Source organism: Anopheles moucheti, chromosome 3, assembly GCF_943734755.1.
Source record: "Anopheles moucheti chromosome 3, idAnoMoucSN_F20_07, whole genome shotgun sequence".
Lineage (NCBI taxonomy): Eukaryota > Metazoa > Arthropoda > Insecta > Diptera > Culicidae > Anopheles > Anopheles moucheti.
In genome coordinates, this window is record NC_069141.1 from 50,272,231 (window position 1) to 50,299,110 (window position 26,880).

Below are 26,880 nucleotides of genomic sequence, written 5' to 3' on the forward strand. Positions count from 1 at the left end.
CAAAGTGACAGACAAACAAAATACTATGAAATAAATTATCGAATTATGAAAACTAGAATTATTCAACCAAAGCTTGCACAATTTAGCATACATAATTGATTTTTGGTATTTTTAAAGCAGTCAAATAATGGTTCTATGAATTATGTGATTTTTCTAGTAGGTTGGTTTCAGTAGAAATTCCTATCTATTAAGTGTTTTCAATTGTACCATCAACCCTGCATATGGATGTTGTATTTCAGAGAGTGAGAGAATTTGAGAGGAAATCCTTACAATCCACGCAAACAGGACTCCAGTACTACGAGAAACCTGCTGTTAGTCGATGTCGTTGGCTAGCAGATTTAGTCGTCTGGCACCGTCGGCGTGGATTAGTTCGCTTGAAAGGTACCACGGAGCTTGAAGGCCATTTTTACGTTACGATTAGTGAAAAAAAAACTACTATACGCTTTTCATTATTACGCCACAATGCAGCAAGTCATTGTATTGCTGGTGGAGTTGGTGTGTGAACGGTGGTCGGAAATGGCGAGTGACGGTCCAAGTGAAACTCGGAAGAAAATTAATTTCCCTAATTAAAAGCTGATCGGTTTCCACGGTAAACACATACACAAAAGCGCACGCACAGGGAGTATACGCTCCTCGTAGCCATCGGAACTTGTGCGCTATAAATGTTCGGCAAACAGTTACCGGCCGTATTTTATTTAGCCCCACCGTAAGCCAAGAAACGAAAAGAAAACAAAAAAGCATGTGTAGATTGTGTGGGTAGTTTTCCTTACTTTCTGCGGTTGTTACCGATCGATTCCGGCAAAAAGGTCCTTCAGGATCCGAGATCCTGCTTACGGGGACTCGAGTCACTTTGATTAATCACCCCCGAAAGCTTATTCCAGCTAGCAGTTATTTGGAGATTTTTTGTCTGTTTGTTTTTTTTTCATTGTGTTTTGTGCAAATCGATCTTCTATGTCGTGCGAACATAATTGTTAAATTTATTCATAAGATTACTACTCATTCTGCTATAGTGTGTTAATATTTGGCAGCACGGTTAAGTTTATAGTGCCCGAAAAGTGTGTTAGTGTATGCAATGTACTTGTTTTTAATGGGTTTGCTGCTGAAAAGCTTCTAGTAAGACCACGGAAACACTACACTTGGGCGGTATTAAGGTGAGTTATGTCTTTTTTTTTACCAAATTTATTATGTACCAATTACCATTAATTTTGTTGAAAAGTTACATTACTTACAATATTTCAGGATCAATCAATAAAAGGTTAATCATGAACAAGAAATTTAACCAAGATGTAATTTAAATTACAATGAATGGGAGAAAGAATTGTTTTTCAATTCATTGAGTATTTTCCTAGTACATTAAAGACCAGGTCTTGGTATTTGGTCTAATGCCGTGAAGGTCATGGATCAAACCTCATCTATTAAGGCTATATGTGATAAAACAAGCCAGGTCAACCATTATTTGGAAAATATAAAACAAAAGTTCGGGTATACACGAACGGACCGGCACAAAATCTCATCTAGTAAGCAAAGTCTAGTAAGCCAGAAATGACAGGCATGACCTACTAGATCATTACGCCAAGAAGAGAGAGAGAGCAAATTCAAATAGATTTCTCAATCATAAAATGACTGAATTACGTGATTAAAACACAAATTCCTACCAATATTCTTGGCCTTCAAAACCCATGTTTATTTTAACCCACAAAATCATTTCTGCGAAGGGTTTTCATTTCCAAGTTCGTTCCAAATATCCCCAGAAAGTTGGTTTTCTCTTCTTCTTGGAAACGCGTTGGAATACTTTCCAGCGAATCGTTTACAATCGATTGCTATACTCATGCTCAGCTGCGAGTAAGCAGCTCATTAAAATAATATAAAAATCGCGCTCGCTGTTGAGCTAATCGACGTTGTTCAACGACGACGCTGGATGTAACCCAACCTCGTGAACGGGTCCGCTTGACAGGGGCATATAGCGCGCAATGCTTGTGCCAAAGTTCACCGATCGCTTTCAGTGGCAGAATGCAAAAATAAATAAATAAAGAAACCTGCCTCGTGTTAGCAGACAGGTTAGAAGTTTTCCACAAGTGGCTTCCCAGTGCGGGATCGAACGGGGAACGCCTTGAAAATAGAAATTCTGCTGAATTTGTGCAGCACCGAAAGCGTCTTTAGGGAGTGTGTCGTTCGGTTGTTGAACGGACGGTATCCATCACCGGTGCCGAGTCCGTCAGCGTAACGAGTGAAACCGAAATCCGTGAGCGAACGCGTTATTGGGGGGCCTGACAGTAAGTCGCTGTTGCTGTCGGTAACAGGAAAACTTGTTATAATTAGTATAAATTTTGTAACAGCATACACCACCCATGGAACGGCCATCAAATTGGTTGCTAACGATAAACGGTACTGTAAAAAAACACTTCTAATTCTAATCCCATCTGTTATTATAAGTTATAAATTCTCTATAAAATTATGCTTACAAACATGTTATACTACAATCGTTTACAGCATACAGGGAAAAGCTGCCCGGTTTCATTCTGGCCATGGCTTTAAAAGTTATTGTTAAAAATAATATTACCACACCGGACCCAACCAAATGTGTAGTCATTCGATGTAAAGTTTTCACACAAGCCGCAGGATAAATATCTTCCAAAATCCTCAAAATCATATCCTTTTCCTACTTCCTACATCCTTCTCCATTATTCACCCTTGATCCCGTGAAACGATGATCGATTTTTTGACCTTCCACTCGGCGAATGCAAATCAAATCTCTACCCCCCACTAGGCACATGTGTAGTACCAACAACAACAACAATGACGACAAAAAAATGGGAAGCTAAAGAAATGTGTAGGATCGTAAGTGAAAAGTGAGAAAAATCGCCGCAACGCGACAAAATTCCTCACTAGCCCTCCATTTCGGATTCCTTTTTTGTTGGTTATTTTCTACTTCTCTGGATGTAGAGGTTCCCCGTTTTGCATACCCCTTGGCGCTTTGCGATGGAATTATTTTGTTTTATGTAAATGTCCTGCACACGACGCGATACCGGAATGGATCGTAGGATTGCGGGTACTGGTGGCAGTAGTGGGCCAGTGTGTTGCTCCAATTCTCGACGTTAGGATATTTTTGATTAATTATTCACTCACCGAAAAGACAAAAAAAATGGGAATGCTGTTTTTTTTTATTACAAAGTTGCAGTTTTTGTTTCGTCGAGAAATTGGATAACCCTAACTGAAACAGAAGCATTTAACCGTCCGAGAGAGACCGAGCGTTCGTAGAGTGCCAAAGATATTCCAATAAACACCCCGCGAACGGAACACGAGGAATGTGTCATCCGGAAAATGTGTCACCGTGGCTCAGTGGAGAGCCGTTGTTACCGAAATCGCCGTTGACAGCTCGGTGCGGCTTGATTTTAATTTAAGTGACTTTTATTGCCGCATCTCAACGTTCATCCCTTCGAGCCTACCCTGCCACCACCTTGCTTACCATCCGTTCGTTTCAGTAAGAAAGGACAATAATTCATCTCTGCTTCTACGTTCAATGTGGGTTACTAGAAATTGCATCAATCTGCCGTACAGGATGGCCACAGCTGGTTCGAAATCTAGGGGCTGCCGCTGCTATCTCTGCCCTCTGCTTGCGCTCTGTGTGTGTGTGTCTTGTACGTGTGCCAAAATGTTGATGGCCCGTCAGTTCCAGCGAATGAAGCGAATGAATTAGCGAACGACATTGGACCTGTGTTAGGCGTGCTGGCAATTCATAATTTATTCACTTAGCTGTACCACTTTCGGACGATGGCGGCATGCATTTAGATGTGCTGTTTTGGTATAGGGATTTTTTTCTTTTGGCAATTAGCAACGGAAAAGTCTGTTCCAGTGCAATTATGCAAAAATAAAACATGAATCATTTCGGAAAGGATCATTTTCTTTGCAAAAGAAATTGCTGAATCCTTAGCAGTGAAAGGATTTTTTTGACTGTTTGCTTTTAACAACTCAGCTGTCCTATTTGTATTAGGTGCGTAACTAAGCTGCATTCGTTTTTTTTTATTTTTTCTGTTAATAATAGATTTATTGGACTTTTGGCAAGTTATATTTGCAATATTTCGTGACTCCGAATATTCCCTCTCCATTTGCTCTGGGCCATCATTTCGAATTCCTTATCGAAAATTTTGTTTATTTTTTTAAGTATTCAAACAACCTCTCGATGTTAGAATCTATTATTCATTCTAAAAATAATTCTCCTAACAATTTGTTTCACTTGGAGAAGAATCTCTGTACAGGCAGTCTCCGAGATACGCGGTTCCTCTTATACGCGGATTCGGAGAGACGCGGTTTTTGAAAATTTGACAGATGAACTAGTATATAGCTCAAAATCTAAGCAAAAAAACATTTCTTTTTTAAAACTATTTTAATGTAATCTTTCTAAAAATCGCCTGAAATCGCTGAATAAATTAAGTGCAGAGAAGAAAGTCGACTCTGTGACTTTAAACTATAAACAAAATTGCACCAGAATTCGACTTACGCGGATTTTTTCAGCGTTATAGCGGTCCGCTATAATAGCGTATCTCGGGGACTGCCTGTACATATTTTTCTGTAATTGTTGAACATGAGATTTCGTACGGCTCAGTTTAGAAACAAATAGTAAGTTTTCCCGCAAATGGCGATTATTAGAAATAAAATCACTCATGCTGAGACGATCATATCATTCCTCATGAACATTCATCATGAACATCTCATGAACATCATCATGAACATTTCTGCAAGCCCAATCCAGTCAAAAAAAAAAACGCAACGTTACTTAGTTGCGGACCTAGTACATTTATATTGAAATGCTCAAACAACGGATATTGTTGTTTTTGCGATCTAATGTTGCAATCAGAAACTGTAACTGTACGCCTTAAGTGCATTCATTTGATAAAAAAAAACACAACACGGTTCATAAACGAGTTGGATAGCTTCCAAAAGGGTGCCGTTTTTATGTTTACATACTTTCTTTTCGTTACTCTTCTTCAGTCACTAAAGTATTCCCACAACATCAATAACGGTGTTAGTGGAGTTTTATTAAAGAATGCAGCCAATCCCCTTTTCGTTGCAATGGTTTAATTGATCGATCAAATATGTGTGCGCTAGGAGGTTGTTCACACAGTGAGTCTGTTTTGTTTGGAATTCATCGTGCTGGCATGCATAATTGGCAACGTACACCCCTTTGGATCATTCGCTTTTCCCTGGCGTGCGGGTGAGGGTTTGATGTGAAGATTAAATTCTGCATCTTTTATGAGCTCTTTTCTTTGGGTTAGCGACTCAGTACGACCAATTCCTTCGGTGCGCTTCGGGAACCGTGTTTTTTTGTCTGTATTGCTTCTTGTAGGTTATGTGGGTTAACAAAAAAAAAACAAACAAATACCAACCCGACAGATACTCTACAAGTGCGCTGGTGGCAGAATGTCATTCGGACCGCTAGTTCTATAGTAGCGAAAGGTGTTTATTAAACACTTAAGTGCCATCTGGCGCGCTTCACTGCCACCGGTAAGGGCAACCTCGGGCAGACACTGCCAGCCGTGTGGAGCGGTTCGGCAAAAGGATTATGTTGACTCGTGCTTACTTTGCTGCTCACTTAATGGTATTAAGGTGTAACTTTACACCCATTTTCAAATACCATACTCCATTTGCTATATGAATTTGCACTTTTCACTCTCGCCTCTGCTGCGCTCGCATTGTGCACAGTGATCAAGTTTGACCTCCAGTACCGGGGTTTTAAACTCAGCATAAACTATTTACCGGTATCGATTTTCCACATGACTCACATTTCCCGGTGTGCTCTATCCGGGAGCTGGTTTCGTTTCCGCCCAAACGTGGGAAACCGAAAAATGTGCCCGGTGAAGGATCCGTGGTGAGGAGTGCTGAACTGAGCGTGCTTTCCTTGACTTTCGTACCACATTAGCGGCGGATACAATGGAGCCTTGTCGGTGATACATAAATTATCCTTTAACTGGACCTTGCCCCCTCTCGTGACCGAGCGCAAAGGAGAAGGACAAAAATAAATCTGCCTGCAAGTCTTTAGCGTTGAGTGTAAGTTTAGTGGCAGCGAGAAAATAGGAATTTTGCGTGTGCTCGTTCGGAATTGTTTCTACTTTCTTCTCGCTATACAAGACAGGGGTGTAGCTGTATACATAGTCACGTCTTTTTGCGGTACAGTTTTGGTTGAATAATATGGACTAGTTAATAATATAATAGACAAGAATGTGGTTGTGAAATCTTGTGTAGCATAACGACTGTTGTATAATTATGGAAACCAGGTCTGTGATGCACAATATTAGTTGTAAGTAATAATTTAAGGACAAATCAACAATATGGATGGTTTTCAGATAAGTAGCGTTTATCTACTTGCCTGGTACGGAGGTCTTGGCATACTATATCAGGGTTTTCTTGTCTTTATTTATCTGCAAATGACATTCGGATCAAATGTGATTTGATACTGGTCCTACCAAATAAACACCACTTCAGCTAAAGTTTTCAAAAATATTATTAGTTAATTACTTAATCCGGCGCTACAACCGCTTCTAGGCCTGCTGCATTAGTCATCAGGAGTCCTACACAGTTTACGGTCGAGCACCATCGTATGTCAATCGATTATCTCGGCTTTTGTGGCGGACAGTTTGGGCCTACCATGCTTCCTCTGTCCATGTGTACGACCCAGAAAGGACTTTACGGACTGGGTCGTCTGGTGTCATTTTCATGACGTGACCAAGGCACCGGCGAGCCTGGCGAGTCTAAACCGTTCCAGTACTCACATACACCTCTGAGTTCTGTACGAAAATAAGTTCGACACACAGCTCATAGAGCTCGTCAATGTAGTGGCTCCTCCTTTGTCCTTCCACACATACGAGGTCAAAAATCCTTCTGAGCAGCTTGCTAAGGAAGAACGCGGCTAAGAGGGTTTCGTCAGTTTTGAACATAGTCCGTGGCTCAGAGGTGTATGTGAGTACTGGAACTGCATAATTTCTATATAGTCCCAGCTTCGTTCGTCGCGACAGGTGTTTCATGTAGAGAAGTTTCCTTAGACTGTACAATGACCGATTGGCAACCAGCACCTTGGCGCGTATATCAACATCAATGTTATTGTCAGTGCTGATGATAGGTGAAGTTTTCGACGACTTCGAAAGTGTGTAAGTTGGAATTTGTTAGCACGGCTGCTGGTGGTGCCACCATCAACTTGGTTTTTGTCTCCTTAATCTCCAACCCGACGTTTTCCGCCTCCTGGCCAATCTTTTGCTAATCCTTTGTTACGTAGTAGAACCCTAAACTAATGATGTAATATGTTATATATTTTAAATAACCATAGCTCCATTCAAAATTTTCTATCTCGGGGTAAGATAAAGCAGTTTAGTTAAATGGCATGTGTAAAATATTTGTATACTTTTCATTGCATAAATTCAGACAACTAATCGAAATTATCCGTTAGCTCAGGGTCATACAAAATAGTGCAGGGGTCTTTGCTTTGTTTATATTAAGCATTGGAAAAACGGTTGGCCAGATCGTTGTGCTGATTCCCGATGGTCGTATTTAAGCTTTTGTTTTCCAGTTTTGCGTTATCGAGTAAAGCGTTATAACGGAAACGTTATTTTGATGGAAAATAAGCTACTGATAGTAGTTAAGCTAAGGGAAGCACTACTATATTCATACGGAACAATATAATGCTTGTAGAAAAAATCGTCAAACCCATGTTAGTTACACTTTCCCAACTTTATGATGTCCCGATAGCAAAATTATGGTTCCATGTATTTTTGGGTAAATTCTAATATGATTAAACTATCGAAAAAGAAATTTAAATGTTGCATTTAGTTATGTTACATCGAGCGATCGTCTAGTTGGTGAAAAATTTGTGTTATTATAAAAAATTACGGAAAAAACATAAAACAAAATGGGACTAACTTAATGTCGAGAAATTCGAGAAAATCGACCGCATCGAGCTTTGAAGAAGTAAATCCTGAATGTTCTTAAGGATGACTATAACTAAGTGAACTCTAATAGGTTCACGAGTCACACTTTGATGACTACAAGCTTTCTATATCCAACTTCACTTTCAATTGCAGTATTGTTTAATAACATTTTTACTTAACTGCTTGATATTACACATTGCAAAGGTGAATCATCCCGTGTGCCACAATGCTTTGTACTCGATTGACGTGCAATGTTGTAATGGGGTTTGTTGTTTTCCACACTTGTTTTCCTCAAAGGATCCCAATGAATCACCCCAATCAACATCAACGTTACAATGTGGAATGTTTGCGGAACGGCTCATTGATGTGTCCCTTAATTTAACTCCACCACCCATGGATCATTACGAAGAACAAAGACTTGCACATACACACACAGGGCAGGAGTAACAAAAGCTCGATAAGAATCACCGCGAACCCCATCGCAGCGAATCATATTCATTCCGCATTACTCTCCGCGGTGCCTTTCAGGGCAGTGCAGAATAATCGACAAAAAATCGGCCATAAAAATCGTTTGCTTATTCTAAAGCAAACGCCCTGTGCAACAACAACGCTTATCATTTTTGCAGGTTCGTTAAGCAAAACAAAACGAAGATTTACTTTTCATGACTTTTGGAGCAAATGGCAACTCGTTTGAGCGCTCCGGCAAATACTCAACCCCTCAACCTATTCGTGCTTTTTACTGCTACGTACGACTGCCGGAGCGGACCGTCATCGTTGCGCGAATAATGAAGGCTCGTTTCCAAGGCTCAAACAGAAAAAAAGAAGAATCCTTCGGCACGATTTTCCGATCGAAAGTCAAGGATGTTCGTGTGCAGCTTTGGGTTGTGTTGGGCTCCATCATCAGGACACGGGGAAGAAATGATGAGTATCAATCGATGTGCCTTCGCGAGGATGGTATTTGGCGGATTCGTGCGTAAATCCATTTCGGTTCAAGGTTGATGGTGTGTAGCGTGACTGTCGGTGTTATTGCTACGCGTGGAGCGTAGGTTTTATTCGGTTTCGGCTTGGCGCACCGGCCGAAATGTTACCCCTGGTAGCCACCGAACTGGTACCAGCGAAAGATGGAATAAAAATGAATAAACCATACGAAACACATTATTCAATGTTGCTTTTCACTAAAGCAGGCTTAAAAATCTCAACGGGCTATCAAGGGAGGATCTTAAAGGATATATCATCGCCAAGGCAACCCACCGTACACCGTACCGGGTACCGTGATCCATTTAAATCGCGCGAAAAACCTGCAAACCGAAGCTCACCGGTACCGGGGAAATGTTTATACTTTTTATTTGCATTCCGGGTTACTGGCGCGCCGGGACCGAGAGATGCTTCCCGGGTTGCCTTCGCTGGTCGTCTTCAAATCACCACACATTACCTAAGCTGCAACGTGCCTCGATCAGTAACAGAAGGCTTGCAGCGAACAAATGTTGGTCGCAATTTCCGTACCGCCGCGCGACCTTCATTGTTTCAGCCATCCCTGCAATGCGGGTCTTGCGAACAACATCAGCGCTTCGCAAGACGCTTTATTTACGGACAAACAGTCCATTTTGCCACTGGTAGTTGGTTCCGTTTGTTCTTCGCCCACGCCGCTCGGTTAGGGAGGGAAATGGTGTGAAATGGAACGGACGTAACGCGTGGATGCCTTTCGATTAGGATGTATGGATTGGCGTTAGTGGCGAGAGTGTCAAGCAAAGAAGCAGAAGAGCTGCGTAATATTGAAAACCATAATTAACGAGTTTTAATGAAGACGACGCACCGTTGTGGTGGGCGCGACCGCTTTGAAGACGGCTGATTATGGGTTTGACCTCGCTCGGGTTCCAAGTGCATTCAAATGGCGAGGACGGAGTGGTGGGTGAATTCGTTTTTAATTGAAATGGTTCTGACGGTCATGACTGACGGCAATGCAAACGTTGATGGTTGTTATGTTTAATTATATTTTTAAGGGCATTTTTGTTATTACACAGCCCAGCTTATTATGAATTTATTATCGTGCAAAGAGTTTGATGTAACTTTAACGTAAAATGTAGTTCTATGGTTCGTTTTCTTCTTGCTTTAATTACTTACTTAAGTTGATACTAGACTATGAATTGGCATTCTGGACTTTATGTTAGGCTATCTCATGATTAACAAACGTCTGAGTATTTTGTATCGTAGTTACTACTATATAGTTACTACTATATACTTTTGATATCAGTTACTACTCGTGAAAGACTTTAATTTTCTCTTTTTAATTGTTTTATTTTCTAATTGACTTTTATTAATTGTTGGATTGTGATTAACCTTTCTTTGGTGATCATAATATCAGTGATTTGATGACGCCATTTGTGATCAATTTAAATATGATGTGCGGTAAAAATGTTTATTCTGAGTTCTATTCTGAGTTTATTCTGAGTAAATTTTCTTGAATTACTCAAAACGTGTTAAAACAAAAAAAAACTGTCTGATTGATATTTTCGGCAAAACATTACTTATTTCAATTTAACCTAACTTGAAGGGCAGCAGCTGAATTATTAATGACGGTGGATTAATTACTTGCATTAATCCATCGGTAATTATTAATTGCAAACAATGAGATATGCAGGAAGTTACAGAAACATGACATAATAAATATAATAACTGTTGGATTTCTTTGAACAAAATTGACAGTTAGTTAAGGTATATGGAAAAGTTCTTTCAATGGAATTGCGATTCAATCATTTCTGAAATTAGACAAGAAATCCTCTCCAATGATGTGACCTTTCTTATCGTATGCCTCTACAATTTGGATGAACTGTGCCAAAACTGACAAGATGAAACCTTTTTTTTTTATTATCGTTATAACGGCCAGGCCGTATATCTTGACAAGAAGAAACTTCAAATATGTCAAAATAAGTTTCTCAAAGCCATATTAAATTGTCTCACTATACCATAGGGTGTATTTAATTCACAAAAACTTTAATATAAACAACATCCAACATCTAACATCCAACAAAACTAACCAAAAATTACACCGTTAGGAATATAATGAGCTTCAATTGATGAACTGATAAAACATTAAAAACAACATCCTCAACCACATACCCATATCATTCCCGGAAAATGTCTTTTTACTATTTTGAAAAAAATGGTACCTAATCTCCACGAGCAGGAGGAGGCTTGCCGCTGATCTTCACACGACAGGATCGGTCCAAAATCCTATCCGGACCAATCCTCCGTACAAAGGACTGACTATCCGGCTATGGGTGAATTAAAGTAATTCAGAAATGCCAGGCCTAAACTTCCTGAGGTTGTTGTGCCAATGAAGAAGAAGAAGAATCTCCAATAGATTAACCAAAATTAGAATAAAATATATAACGATCTGCATAACGATAAATAAGTAAGAATAAGATTAGCATATGTACTAGATAAAAACATTAAAGATAGGGCTAAGATTTAAGTTTATTTTTGTTTGGTTTTCTAATCCAGTTGTATCAAGTTTTCAGTCAAACAGTCACTTCTGGGACCATTTTAGCACGGGACTATCCCTTAGGTTGTGTTGTTGGGAATAAATAAACGGTAGATTATGTTTGATGGGACAAGCCCTTTGGAGTATTGGTTAGAAGAACAAAGTTCTGTACAAAGTTCCTACAAAAACCAACCAACGGCAACAGCGTTGTTTGTTTCTTTATTTTAATTTAATTAGGTTTTTTAAACTACAAAATAGCAATACAGAATGAATTTAAGCAATAGGCATTCGCACACTCTTTTACACACTTTTTTTTTGTTTTACAGCTTAAACATAGTTTCCCCTCCAGCAGTAGGACCCGATTTGGTTTGGTATGAGTAGTAATATCAAACGCTCCTTCACTTTGATTCAATAGTAACACGATTAGAGTCTCTGTTGTTCCATGGAACTCGCGTACGATTCCTCGTCATTTGCCGGTAACTTTCCGCTGAGCGTGTTCGCGCCTATAAAGGCGGATGGGGTCTGAAGGTTATCCTGCACATGCTGATTGCCATTCGCGTTCGATCTGTGCTTGCCGTGTAAGCTTTCGAAAAGAATCTTCTGCAGAGCAATAAATGGTGATTCCAGCATCAGGCAAAGCAACCAGCCGAAAACGTACGACATCACCAGCGTCGACCAGCTCGAGGTGTTCTGCAGAGAAACGTGGAAATGAAACCAGCATGAAATATGCACCCCGAAAGGAAGGATAATCTTCGTAACACCTTTACGAAGTGGTATGTGCACGTTCACGTGCGTACGGTAGTAATTGTTTCCCGGAAGGGACGGTTGATGTTGCCGGGTTGAATTACTTACCATCTCGAATACGCCCAGATTCGCCAACCGTCTGGTGCCGAAGGAAGTCGCACGAGTGATGAAAAAGTGACACAGGTACGCACAGTACGTAAGCCGCCCGAGAATGCCGAATAGGTGTATGTTGAGCAGTCGCAGGATGGGCTTGCTGGCGCGGAAGATAAACCCGACGGTGAGCAGAAACATGAGGGCGGTGTAGAGTATGCGACCGAGTGGGAAGACAAGCGCCATCCACACGGACGGTGTCTCGAACAGGTTGCTGTAGATGAAGTACCCGGCTGCGAATGTTCCGGGCATCGCCAACATACCGAGCAGCCACAGTAATGAAAACATCTGTCGAAGGAAAAATCCGGCAAGCAATGGTAGTAACCGTACATACACGCACAAAACACTTTGCAAATCTCACACGTTCATCTTCCGTGGCGTACCTTTGGCGTTTTGAAGTTCTTGCGCTGCAGATGGAGCATATAGAAGGAGCCCATAATGGCGGCCGTGTAATTGACCAAGTACATGTGCGTCGGCAGGTACGTTCCTTGGTACATGTCCCAGTACCAGTAGAAAAATCGGAGCGGTCTGAAAATGGTGAGCAAGAGCGGATGTTAGGGGCCTTAAGTGTTTTATACCTTTCCCGGGGAAAAAAGTACGGTGGCTCAAGCAGCTCAATAAGATGGGATAATAACACCTGTTTCTTTAAGGACAAAATCTCATTCCACTGATTAACATAAACGATTTATTTTTGGTTCAATATTGAAATATTCTGTTGCGTGTAAACAATGATTCGCGAAAGCGTATTGAGCGTGTTACTTTCCCACTCACCGAATATTTGGTAGCGACGAATACAATTAAAGCAAACGATTAATTTAAAACTTACTCCGGTGGTAACAGCGTCACGGCTTCGTACTCGTTCACGTAAACAACGATGGCGGCAATCATTGTACAGAGCAGCAGCAGGAAGGACAGTATGTACGTCCGGTACTTAGGATAGCGCAGGACCACGGTACACACTATCAAACCGTACACGAACAAGTGAAAATCTGCGGCCAAGTACCAGGTGTGCTGCATGCACTGTACGAAACACGAGCATAATGTGGAATTTCGTTAACAATACGATTGCAAAGATTGAGCTACTTCAGTTTGCGAAACGTGATCTAATCATCTTTTCTTCCCTTGATTCGAACACGTGGTGGAAGTTTTGTGATTGCAGTGTAAGACGTTACGTTTTTTTTTAAATGATAATGCTTATAAAATTACTTGCCGAAATATGTAGAACCTGGTTACAAGGATTTACTCAACATTGCTCAGTTTTGGCAAAAGTTTACATTATCTTCCTTTCGTTCTAAAATGGGTTTGTAATGAAAATTCAAATTGATATAGTTATGGGGTGTTGAACACCACAATGATCATCATTTATCGTTTAGCTTTCGCTGGAAAAGAGGTAACTTATCCTTTTGAATAATACGTTGGAAATAATAATGTCCAAATCGTCAAAAAAGATAGTGAATTGAAATAGTAAAAGCTTATGGTTTTATCTTTTTTTTTGTTGTTATTATCATTGAAACGATACTAAGGATGTTATTTTAAAAAAAACGTCTTAGTCCTATTGTCGTCCCAAAAGTCGTGTACCATTATGTTACGTAACAGCCCATAGAATATCAAAATTCTGAAAGGATATCTTCGTACAAATTCATACATTATTTACTTTTACAACATTGTTGTCTAATTTTTAATATTTTTATATTTATCTAAAGGTTAGATACTTTAAAGTATGTACAGGAAGAATAATATGTTATTTTATTGGAAGTTGCGTAATGCAGAATTGTAATGGGGGAAAAAAGCTCTTATTTTTTCGGAAACAGTTTCTTTTCTTACAGGAACGGAACGAATTTAGTAGGCTACTTTCTCGAGAAAAATAAAATATTCCTGTATGATATGATTTTTACATATTCTCTACCATCAATAAACATATAAGGGCTTATTCAATTATTACGTAACGCTGATAGGAGAGAGGGGGAGGTCAGTAACAGCGTTATGATATGTTACATAGGGGGGAGAGGGGGGTTTAAATGTTTGTTAAGTAACATACAAAAGATTATACTTAGAATCCCGCTGCATAGTCTCTGTATGAAAAAATAACTTATTTAATTATGTTTTATACAAATTCCAAGTTATCTATGTACTTGGCGATTGTTTAAAAGTCAAGTTTCTTGATATCTTCTGATACCCGCTCATTGATAACTTCTTTTATCCACTAAGATGGTGATTTTGGTTTCCTGTGTGTAGTAGTGGATGCAGTTTGCATCCATTGTCACATAACTCGTCGACTCTTAAAATTTACATTGAGCTTGAAGAGCTCTAAACAGACTCAGAATGATGCATCCAAGTTATCCACTATCGTAAAGAGCTTCATACAATCATACATCAAACATAATCCATACATCAGTTCATTATTCAATATCATTTAGTGCTCGGGCGCTCATTCACGATGCAAAGAATAACTTTTGACAACTAGAACGTGCGGCATTGTGATCGGTGCTTGTATGGTCTTGTTTGAAGTTAGCATAAAATAGTTGTTGTTAATTGTTGATGGAATGTTGTTAATTGTTGATGGACGATGCAATTACAGAGATTGTTTAAGAAAATTATATATTTTTTTAACAAAGGGGGAGGGGTCAACGAAATGTTACGTAATTAACAAAGGGGGGTAGTGTCCAGTGCTACGTTTGAAATTGTCAATTTTTGCGTTACGTAATAATTGAATGAGCCTTCATAAAATTCATTAACAGGTTTTGGTTAACAAAAAGTTTTTGGATATTTTGTCACTATGAATTTTTCGCTACTACCGATGATAATTTTTGAACAAAGCTTGGAAAACAGATTTAAACAGAAGATGAAATTTAAACAAACAAGCTGAATAAGTGAACTGAAATGAATGGTATATAAAAAACCAGGTGTTCTTTGACAAAATCAATTTGTTTCAAAAGATGATTGAACCCATTCTAAGATTAAACTAAAGCTTTGATTACGAGTAATAGAAGTAAAGGTTAACGTTATAAACTTCGCAAAACAAAAACTACATGTAGGTGCAAAAAATTTTGTGAATTTTTATGCACCAATTTTTGATCGTTCCACAGAAGGAATGGAACAAACCTAGTAGTAGGTTGGGAACATAATGCTCATCACTAGTGTATTGGTGATGTGGCTCTAGTCTTATCACGGCAGGATTGGTCAAAAATTTCATATGGACCAAACCCCCGTAGTAAGGACAGGTTATTCAGCTGCATGGTAAAATAAAGTCTAGTGACTCAGAAATGGTAAGCACGACCTCGTTACGCCAAGATGCAGAGGATAGGTAATGGCATCGGTCTTTACACGATAGGAAGGATACCAAAGCATAGGATAAATTACACAATAAAATAGAATACAATTTTAGTAATCATTACCATGTTCAGGTTTTCACTTACCGGCTCGTCCGTAGCATAATAATTGTTAATGTACAACAGATTGACCCACCAGTGTTTGCGGCAGTACGTTCGACCCGTTTCGAATCCTTTCCGCCAGAGTGGACCATCCAGATAGCGTACGAGCCACGTCGCTTCCAGAAACATTATGAATGCATACACGGGAGTCAGACTGATTAATGAATCATGAAATATAGAAGGAAGCAATAGGAGAAGAAAAATGATTTTCAGCAGCGTTCGTGATAAATGTTTGAAGTAATGTTGTTTTTTTTGCCAGAAATACTAGCGTACAACGTGATAGTACATAAGTGACAAATCGTGCGTACCGTACATAGCGTGCGATAGAAATCATAATGATTTCGAGGAATCCTATTTTCCGGCCTGTCTGCTCCAGCTTGTTTACCAGCGACAGGACCAGCATGAGTGCACTTATAACGAAAAACGTGGTAACAACGTGTGATCCGTTGGCTACAATCATCGAATCGACTTCGCTGAATTTCTGCAATTAAAAAAAACACGCTAGAACGCAATGGTTGAAACTTTCATTCGCGCTTACCCGTTCGATAACCATGGCAGTGCGAGGTTGTGCGTAAAGGACGTTGTGGCCCATGTTGATCATCATGAAAATCATAAATCGTACCGCATGCACATACCTTATCGAGCGGTTCAGAGAGTCATCGCTGCGGGACGTTAGACGGTACCAGTTGCGGATGATGGAAAACGATACCAGCACCATGGCAGCTATCATATGCATTGATAAAGAATTTGTTTTCAAAAAAGGCCATTTTGAAGTTGACCTAAGATTGAACACTGAATTAGAATACCTTTACTGGGAAGCTCGTTTTGATAGTGCTCCAATCCATGATCCTGCTTGCAGCGATGATCGTACCAGCTGGAGAAAATCACCACCAGAAGAAGAACGGCCAAAACGACCAGGAAGGCCATTTCCAAATTGTCTTCAACAAATAAGATAGTCACAGTGAAGAACTTGCCCCAGCATATAGCGGTGAAAGTAAGGAATGAAGATTAAAGCTTACCGATCGGATACGATTCCCTGTTGCTGTCGCAGTATTCGATTTCGGTATAGGCACGCAAACCATGCTTCTGCTGCAGCTCGTAGTTTATGCACTTAGCGAATAGCTCGGAATAGTTGCGACGATACGTGTCCACATCACGGAACGTGCCGTTCTTGATGATGTACTGCAGTGGCGTAAATGACCCATTTACATTATGTTACGTTTAAAGAAATAGAACATTACGAAATTTTGTCCATATCATGATGCACTTGATACAGCTTGTTTGCCTTTTCAAAATTTGTCTTTTTAAGAAGCAATGAAGATATGCGGCTAATGCGTTCCAGAGAATTTCGCGTATTTCGAATATTCGTGTAACTCCAGTTTTCTCTGAAACTTCGTTTATATGTCTTATTAAGGGATCGAATACTTATTTCCACGTTACGAAGCATATTCAAAATTGCTATTAGGAGTATATAAGAGTTCATGCGGTTTTTTGTCACTTTTGAACTTTGCACTTCATTTCGCAATTTACAATAAATTTCTATGTTTTTTTGTTTTTAATTATTTTAAACTTGCTAATTCAAAATTCAATTCTACATTGCAAAATGTCAAACTTTTAAAATCCGCGTTTCTCGCGAGAACCGCGTTACTCGGGTATTGACTGTACACATAAACGATAACAATATAGAAAAGCGTGACATTTAATGGCATTTTTCTTCAAAATCATAAAAAAGCCAAAACAATTCTTGAAAAAAAAAAGATAGGATGGATAATTTGTTTGAATTGGTATAAACTCCCTTTTTACATATAACATTACAATAGAATTGTCTTAAACAAATTGTCTAAACTGTGATAACGAGTACTGTGACACAGCTTTCCTCTAAATTGGGTTTGACCTTGTCCACTACAGTACTGTAGTTCACTGTTTGCACTACAATTAATATAAAAATACGAGAAAACTCTTCTACGTGACAACAAGCTCAATTTTCCCGAATGCTGAATACATCCATTGACCACCACAGTTACACGAGAAGGAATAAAAAATAGCATTCATGTTCATTGCACTGCGCAGCAAGTAATTATATTGACAAAACAGAAACTTGATTGATTTCACGCACAAAGTCCTTTTCATTATTGTAATTAATGAAACGTGCTTTTTCGCTGGTCACATTGAGTTGCACATTAAAAATAACTAAGTTGCCCTTGGAAGCACAGGACACCACACAGTCTTAACGTTTTTCAATTGATTCATTCACACATCAGTTAAACCTTTACGGGTCACTACCACCATTGCGCTCACAGCGAGTATATTTACCGGAAAATCAATCTGAAACTTGGGCACTACCAACGACCTTAGCTCCTGCTCCGTGACGTTGGCGCGCTCAAGCTCGGCCAACAGTCGGATGCAACCGCTGAGACAAAGGCCTCGGTCAAGATGTGCGTGGTTAAGATGTTGCTTCCAGTTGCTCGAGAAGTCGGCAATTACGTTCCAGGCGGGGGAGGACGCGTTTGGTTGCACCACCGCCTTCACCATGCAGTACACATCCGGCACGGACGGATCGTCCCGAAGGCACTCGTCATAGTCGTCGAAATGAAACACCCGTGGCATTAGCCTGTACTGTGACACTGTGAATCGAGAAGAGCCCGGGGGAGCAGAAAAGAGGGAGCACAATGTTTTGAGTAAATTCGGACACCCGCGAAACGCAGGAACACCGTTTACGCTCGGCTACGTTACTATCACTTTCGTAGCTAGCAAACTTCACTGGGGTTTTGTTTTTCACTTACTGTTGAATTGCTCTGCACAGTGCACCGATGCGATACTGCACAGGACACTGCACACAAACACGGTCAGCACTTTCAAGATCGAGACCATGATCACGTCTTTTCCGTTTAACAGTCGCACCGCGTCTGGTGCACGATGACTGGCGCGGTAGTCTGCCGACCGGCCACTACTTCGTTTTGGGGTGCAATCCTGGCAAGATCGCTCCAGCACCTTTCGTGACGTCATGAGCAGGATGGCTTACGGCAAGGGTGCCACTGCGCTGTGACACATAAAGAAGCACTGAAAGAAACAGCAATAGGGTAGAGGAGAGCAGCAGCAACAACACCCCAAAGAGAATGTCTGCTTGGATCTGTTTTATCACAGCGGAGACGATTCGCGTAGAGGTCTGCCAAACCACGTGCCCTGTACTTGTGCCCGCAGTGAAAGGAAAAGCGTAATGTTATTGAGTTTTATTGTGTCGTTTCACAATCATAAGCAACCGCGTTTTTCTTCCCGCGCTTGGCTCTCTACATGGATTACCCGTGGCGAGGCCAAACACGAAATTGGGTAATGAGTTTCTACCGAAACCTCTTTACACCTCCCATGGGTGGGCAAAAAAGCGGGAAGTACGTCATATGTGCGAACCAACCCGCAGACAGTCGGTGGTCACTGTGAGCCGATAAGTCGACGCCAAGGATAGAGAGGATGCGCACTAGTGGACCCCTTTATTGCGACAATCGGAATTTCTTCGAGTTGCCGAGTGCCGCCACGCTGCTCGTAAGTTCGTAAACCTTACTATCTTGTTATGTGTTATGGGGTCCATTTTTGGGGGTCAATTGAACGCTATAAACAGTAATAACTGAAATGTGATATCAACAACAAAAAGTTCAACACTGACCTGTTTCTGCTTTCATAATTAGTGAAGATTGGTGGTAAATGTCGGTTAGCTTAAAGGCGTTTAAGTTGAGCTTATTGTAACTTGATGTAATCTACGTTAGTTGGAAAAAATGGCAGAACCATGTTGAGTGTGTATATTTTCTTATGTCTCTTTCAAAAGTATGAAACCACTGTATTAGGGAAAAAACATACTTTTACAATACTCTTCTATATTGAGCTGATATAATTGATTTCCGAAATTTGCTTCTAATTCTACACTATCTCTAAAATGGCATGTAGTTACAGGTCTAATCGTTACAAGCTAAAACCGTTGACTGAAAATCACATTCGGATTATAGCTCTTCTCATCAGGATGCTCACAGTAGCTCATGTCCGTGCCAATGTCACCACCGCTTGACGAGTGCTCCGTTTCGTCGGAGGTTCGTGCGTGACGTTTGAACAGTTGCCTCTGCAGTGCCACAAACGGTGACTCCAGCACTAGGCATAGCAACCATGCCGCGAGGTAGGACAGCAGCATTGAAGCTGCCCAGATGGCACCCTGAAAAATGGGAAATAAACAGCATTATTCATCGTCTCAAAAGTGTATCGCATTATTAAAAGCACTTACAACATCGATCAGTTCGTAACGGAAGAAGCTTCTCGTGTTGAACAGGGACATCTTAACGAGACATAAATGGCACAAGTACGCACTGTACGTCAGCCTTCCAATGATCGTATGGAACGGTATATCGGACAGTCGGGTCAAAAGTTTCAAGAATCTAAACGACAATCCAACGCCGATGAAAAAGACGATCGCACTGTACAGCAGACGTATGAACGGGAACAGCAAAGCCATCCAGAGTGAGGGGGTCGCAAACTGGTAGTGATAGAAGAAGTAACCCGTTGCGAATAGTGCCGGAATCATGAGGAGACTCCCGTACCAGAAAGCCTTGACGAGCTGTAGCATTAGCAAGGGAATGGTAATGATGCTGTTATTATAAATATGCTTCGAAATTATTATACTTCTCTCCAGATTAAGATTTGCAGACGATCTTACCCAGTGGTAATCAGTTCTTGTTTTTATCAGATATCTATAATAGAACGCAAAAGCAATCGCTAACGTATAGTTCACCAGATACATGTGCGTCGGGACGTAGGCATCTGTGTACACTCCCCAGTACCAGAAGAAGTAACGAATTTGTCTGAAAAAGCCATAATCGTAAGCCCTGCTTCTTTGTCTTCGCTACGTAGCCATCAATCTGTATCTTACTCTGGTGCAAAAATAGGAACGGCATCGTACGCCTTCACATAGATGATGGCTGCGGTCCCGACGTAGCACAGGATTCCCAATGTCCCGAGCAGTAGGTTCCGTACTTTAGGGTAGCGTGCAATCACAGTACACAGCACCAGTCCGTACACAAAGAGATGGAAATCGGCTGCCAGGTACCATGTATGCAGCATGCACTGTGTACGCAAGCACAATAAAATGGGCAACTTTATGGACTTGACTTTTTTTGCCGATCGTTTGCTTTTGCATCGTATCTACTTACCGGCTCGTCGGCTTTGTAGTAATTGTTGATGTAGAGTAGATTAGCCCACCAATTTGCCCGGCAGTACGATCGGCCAGTTTCGAAGCCTTTCTGCCACAGCGGTCCATCACCCAATCGCACTACCCAGGTCGCCTCAAAGAGCATCACGAATGCGTACACTGGTGTTAACCTGTGTGTTTGAAGTTGAAAGCATTCCGAAAGCGTCCGCTGATTAAAAGGAACTGTAGGTTCTACTGTTCAGCGGTGGAATAGGTTCTTACCGAACGTAACGGGCAGCGGAAATGATGAATATTTCCAAGATGCCGACCTTTCTCTTCGTTTCTTCCACCTTCTGCATGAAGAACAACACGAGCAGCATGGCGCTGATGGCGAAAAACGTCGTCACTATTTGGGTGCCATTGATGATTATCATCGTTGAAAGTTCACTGTAACGCTAGATGGGTGTAGAGGGTGAGTAAAACATAAAACATAAAGTTGTTGCAAAAGAAAGCCTGATCGTTCTTGAAATTGTATTAAATTTAGTGCATTTCATTACGTTTTCGATCGTAAGCGCTGTTCTAGGTTGGGCGTAGAACACGACGTGGCCCAGCGTAACGCCCATGAAGACGATCATCCGGATCGTGTGAATGTAGCGTAACTCATGGTTCAGTTGATCGTCCCCGCGCGAGGTGATCCTGTACCAGTTTCGGATGATCGAAAAGGATACCAAATACATCTGGTTCGACGTCGGCAGATCGTGTTTGTAGTGGCCAAGTCCGTGTGTTGTTTTGCATCGATAATCGTACACACTGGAGGCAAGCACTATGCCCGCGATGGTTACTGCGACCACTAGGAACGAAATTTCCAACCCGTCTGAGGGAAAATGTTAGGGAGAAAAATAGAAGGAATGGACAACAAATAAGATTATTGTTTAATTGCGTAAAACAATGCATTTTCTTTGCTTACCAATTGGATAAGATGTTGTGTTGCTATCACAGTATTCTATCTCCGTTTGCGCCCTTAATCCGAACTCATCGATCAGCTCAACGTTGACACACTTTTCTAGCAGTTCGGAATAATTTTGTCGATATTCATCGATATCTCTGAATGTTCCAGGTTTGAAGGTATACTGAAAATGGAAAAGATGAAATATCATTTGCTTTAGAATGCAAAAAACTTACACCAGCTCACAAGGAATGTTGGTAAAGACTTAATAACGCCTTACAGTGCGTAACATAAATTTAGCAACACTTGGTTTTGACTATGAAACATGATCTTGAATTTGATGTTGAAGGTATGTGGAATTCAAAATCACTTTTTTCCCATTTTTAATGCCTTTACAGTCAATACCCAAGTTAGGCAGTTTATTTATTTATTAACGCAAATTGTCCGTCAAAAGTGGCTTAACAAAAAAAACAACATATAGTTATATTAAATAAGGGAAGGGACAGGGCTGTAAAAAATACATATTAGAAAACGGAGGACGATTCACGGAGACGAACATGAGAGCGGGACAGAGGGACATTGTAGTCTAGTAGATGATAGGCGTTATTGAAAGCCGACAGAGCTCTGAAAAAAGGGTAGTTCATGCCCTAGTTAGTGTGACGGGATTGAATGTACAGAGGAGGTCTGTCGCGAAAACGACATCAAGTTCAAGTTTCATGGCAAATCCCGAACAGCCAAACAGGTTCACGAGTGAATTTACGCTAAACACTCTCCAGTCTGGCCATCACAGTAGAGCCCGGGGGAGACCAGACTAGGCAGAGGGGATCACGAATGTCAGATGAAAGCCGTACAATCAAACCCAGTGATTTGTTAGCTTTCCTGATCACATAATCAACATGGGAGTTGAATATTTGTCTCGTCAGGCCACACATCAAGATCCTTTACCGACGGTACACGATACACGACGTATAACAGAGTCATAAGGAGTGTACCTGAACGGGATTAACACAGAATTACTAAACGAAATCACACAACACTTATCGGGACAGAGGAATAGGCCATTCTGGTGACACCAGACACGAGTTAAGGAAGTTTGGAGGGTATAACAGTCAGCAGACGAGATTATAGGAAGGAAAATTTTGAGATCATCCGCATAGAGGATGGAATCCCTCTGGAAGAGGATGGAGAATAGAGATGCAGTCGTTGAAAAATAAGAGAAACAGTAGAGGACTAAGAACACTTCCTTGAGGAACACCAGAAGAGCCTACAAAGGAATTGGACAGGCACGATGAAACTCTGACTCTATACGAACTATTGTACAGGTAAGACTTGAGCCAAGACAGTAACCGACCTCCAAAGCCAAGTCTTACGAGCTATACCAGAAGGTCGATAGGAAGGATTCAAGGAGTTTGTAATGAGGGGATTGGACATACGCGAATTCGGAGATGCGTGGATTTGAAAAATTGACATTTGACGGAGTTTTGTATGCAGAATTCAATTTTTAAATTGCAAATTAAAAAAAAATGTTAAATTTAGTTTTTATAAAATTTGTTTTCATGGCATTATACTGTCATTTTTCATAAATAGCATAAATATCATATTTGAATGGGATTCGTAGCATGGAAATAAGTATTCGATCCCTTAATACGACATATAAACGTTGTTTTAGAGGAAACTCGAGATGCGCGGAATTCTCGCGGAACGCGTTTCTCAGGTATATACTGAATTACTAATTTCGTACCAAATGGAACTCCAAAGAATGACCGAAAAATTACAGACATACAATTGTTTGAAAATTCCTTAAAAACGTTAGCAGTTTTCAAATGCATTTCTTGTTGATCAAGATATAACCTGTCTGTTGATTTCTTTAATGTGGTCCTGTAATAATTATTAGCATATGTTTTTGTAGATCGTTCTTTTTATCAAAAGAATTCATTTAACTGTTGTATATGTTCGATGCGCTTCTGCTGTTTTCACAATAAACATACATATTATGTTATTATTAAAAAAGAATGACCAAACCGTATTGCTTGCATTCGTAAATTATTCAGAAACGAAATTTAAATCGATACATGGTGGCACGGGCATTATTAAGCGGCTATGTCGCTGACGCGGAAAGTATTTTTATGATGTTTTATAAAATGCAAAGAAATGTCAAACTCGTTTTTTTCGTGAGGCGAAGACGGCTGTGGTAGTGTGTTTGGTTGAAGGTCTACAATCATCATTTTTGACTGTGGATGAGCATGATTTTAATAAACCGGAAGTATAAAAACCCGAGCTCAAGCTCTAGACAACCTACGTGAGAAACGCCAACGGTTATGGGGTCATATTATTAGACACGATGTGTTGGGTCGGTAACCCAATTATAGAAGAACCAAAGTCAAGGTGCATGGTTTTGATGTAAACCAGTTATATTTGATATTTAGCCCTTTTGATAGGTTGTTGGAACAACTTAAGATGCCTCTTTTATGTTTACGCCGTTTGATAAGCTGGGCTCGCGGTGTTCAATAATATCAACGCACACGGTGGTTGTTTAATTTATTCTACAACAGATGTGTCAGTCAGACATGCTAAAACGCATGCTAATGTTAATGCTTCGACCGTTCAAACATCGGTAGCCTGTGCGCGATGAAGAATGAAATCAAACCGGAAAAGAGGAACCGGCTTTGCGAGTTCTGGAAGATGCAGAATCAATTCTACCATACCGGCCAAGAGAGTTCATTGGAATTGAAAATCGAAGTTTGATTTTAATTTCCCGCTCAACCTCGAACTTCAAATACGTTCCACAGAAACATGAATTTGCGTTGCAATTCGAATACTGCGATGGTCCGGAGAACGATCGTATCATAATATTAAACTGGTTTTGAGTACAACGCGCTTCGGAATCTGGGGTGTTAGGAAAATAAAACTAAACGTGTTGACTCAAAAATTTTTGCTTTCAGCGTTCGATAATGTTGTCTGTCCGCGGTACGTTTGTTTTCCACTATGACTAGTTGCTGTTTCATTCACTCTCGATATAATGTGATAGCAAGGAGTGCAACACTGTAGTGCTAAAAACTGGAATCGTAACATGGGCCCTACTTTAGGCGTGCCTCGGCTAACGGAACCCGCCAGAAGACAAACCTTGAACTGATTCCCGAACGATCGCAACAATTCGTGACCTGTAATTCGAAGTGCGCTAATGCGCTGCTGCGGTTTGCCTAATTAATTATGAGCATTTCTTAAGCGATACGTTCGGCGTATCATTATCATCGTTACGCATCGCGAGCATTGTTACAGCAGTTTCTGGCAAGGTCCTCGGTATGACAAACAGAATAAACCTTTCGTTCGAAGGACGTTAAAAAACAAATTAATTTTCATGGAAAAAGAACGGAAAACGCAAACCTTAATCGACGGAAATACTTCGTTTTGGTACCTTTTTTGGCAGGGTTTAGATAAATATTACTTGCTTTGTAGTGTTTAGTTGGTGTAGATCAAATCACTCAAGTCCCAGACAGTGTTTAAAGCATGTTATAAATATTTTTAATGAATTAAAGTCATTAGCTGATGTGTTAACAAGCGTCCTTTTGAAAACGATTCCAACTTCAAAGGTTAACTACTACTGGGTCTTGCAATAAACATAGAATGGCGGAAACGCTATGGAAATAAGGTACAGTTTTATTTACCCGGTAGTTGGTCTTAAATTTGGGCACCAGAAGCTCACTCTCGTTCAGCCGACCGGAAACCATCCGCAGACGCATTTCGCAATCGCGTACACAAATCCCACGATCCAGATGAGCATGGTTGAGCTTAATCTTCCAGTTGGCTGAAATCCGCTCGATCAGTCCCCAAATGTATGAGGTGTTGTCCGGTCGGATGACGGCCTTCACCACGCAGTAAACGGAAGGAATGGTGGGATTGTCGTTTAAACAGATATCATAATCATCATACTTGAACACGCGCGGCATTCGCCAGTACTCCGACACTGGAACGAAAATAGGCACCGTTGTTAAAACCATTATGAGAATACCAAGCCCCGTTCGAGTTTGATTCGATCACCATGGAAGATCGAACGCATCAAATTATCCACACACAAAAGCACAATACGTACACTCCAACGAACGGTTATCACTCTCACTGCTCAAAACACCCACGGCAATGATTCCGGTGAACGATAGCATAAAGCAACACAAACGTCCTAAACGGTTCGACATCTTTACGCTTCCGCCGTTAGCGACGCCTGCGTTTCAGATTTCAATATTAGATTTTTTTCAACCGATCCCACTTCCTCGTTAGTAGTAGATGGTGGTGGCCGTTATTAGGTCCATTCGCGATCGCGACAAAATCTAAACTGAACGCAAATTTCGGCGATCGGGTTCTTTAACGGAGTTCACATGGTTGCCGGCATCTCGCATCACAATGACATCTCACATCGGACTCCCTCTGTTTCAACGGTTCAATGTGAACCGGCTACAGTCGCGGCACGAGTTTTCTTTTCTTCAAATGGTGCTGGTGGTGGAACGGTGGAATTGGTGCTGATTTTGTTTTGTTTGTTTTGCGAGCTGTCCGGTTTTTGGGGTTTTTGACTGATACAGAAATGTGCGTACAGCGCCATTAATGAGCGCTGCTTACAACGGGTGATCTAGCCAGGGGTTGATTTGCATTCTGGTTTTTTGAGATCACGTGTTTCAGCAATTCGACAGGAAACTAAAAATATTGTATAATGCATTTATTTTTAACATAATTCGTTTTTGGTTCCCTGGTCGATACCCCGCTCGTGGACTGATATTGAATAATGAATAAGGGTTGGGAAAAATCCACATTTTTACAACAACATAAATACTATTTAAGGAAAATTTAGACTACTTTCAATTTTTTTAATTTGTGGTCTGACATGCTAACGCCTTTATAACAATTATCCTATTGGACATCATCGTGAGCCTTCTCCGTTTTTGTGGATGTTTTTACTTTTCTTAACAGGTTATCCGATGCCATATCCATAAAAGGATCATCGCATCTGATTAATCTTAACCAAACCCCTATGGTGGACATTAGATCCCATCTCAACT

The 26,880-nt window shown here is 40.6% G+C and overlaps 2 protein-coding genes across 2 annotated transcripts; both read right to left on the minus strand.

The window, feature by feature from the left end:
* Nucleotides 1–11,820: 11,820 nt before the first annotated feature.
* Nucleotides 11,821–18,593, minus strand: LOC128305084 (nose resistant to fluoxetine protein 6-like). The gene is made up of 11 exons (XM_053042374.1): nucleotides 18,506–18,593; nucleotides 18,036–18,346; nucleotides 16,742–16,904; nucleotides 16,529–16,660; nucleotides 16,261–16,445; nucleotides 16,031–16,203; nucleotides 15,708–15,876; nucleotides 13,118–13,311; nucleotides 12,675–12,819; nucleotides 12,250–12,579; nucleotides 11,821–12,087 (listed from the first exon to the last, which is right to left on the minus strand). The coding sequence occupies exons 1-11, from the start codon at nucleotides 18,591–18,593 to the stop codon at nucleotides 11,821–11,823; spliced, it is 2,157 nt and encodes a 718-aa protein (XP_052898334.1).
* A 1,087-nt stretch (nucleotides 18,594–19,680) lies between these two features.
* LOC128305028 (nose resistant to fluoxetine protein 6-like) lies at nucleotides 19,681–26,025 on the minus strand. The gene is made up of 10 exons (XM_053042305.1): nucleotides 25,923–26,025; nucleotides 25,498–25,796; nucleotides 21,854–22,016; nucleotides 21,444–21,760; nucleotides 21,169–21,341; nucleotides 20,909–21,077; nucleotides 20,629–20,822; nucleotides 20,416–20,560; nucleotides 19,987–20,316; nucleotides 19,681–19,917 (listed from the first exon to the last, which is right to left on the minus strand). The coding sequence occupies exons 1-10, from the start codon at nucleotides 26,023–26,025 to the stop codon at nucleotides 19,681–19,683; spliced, it is 2,130 nt and encodes a 709-aa protein (XP_052898265.1).
* Nucleotides 26,026–26,880: the final 855 nt, after the last annotated feature.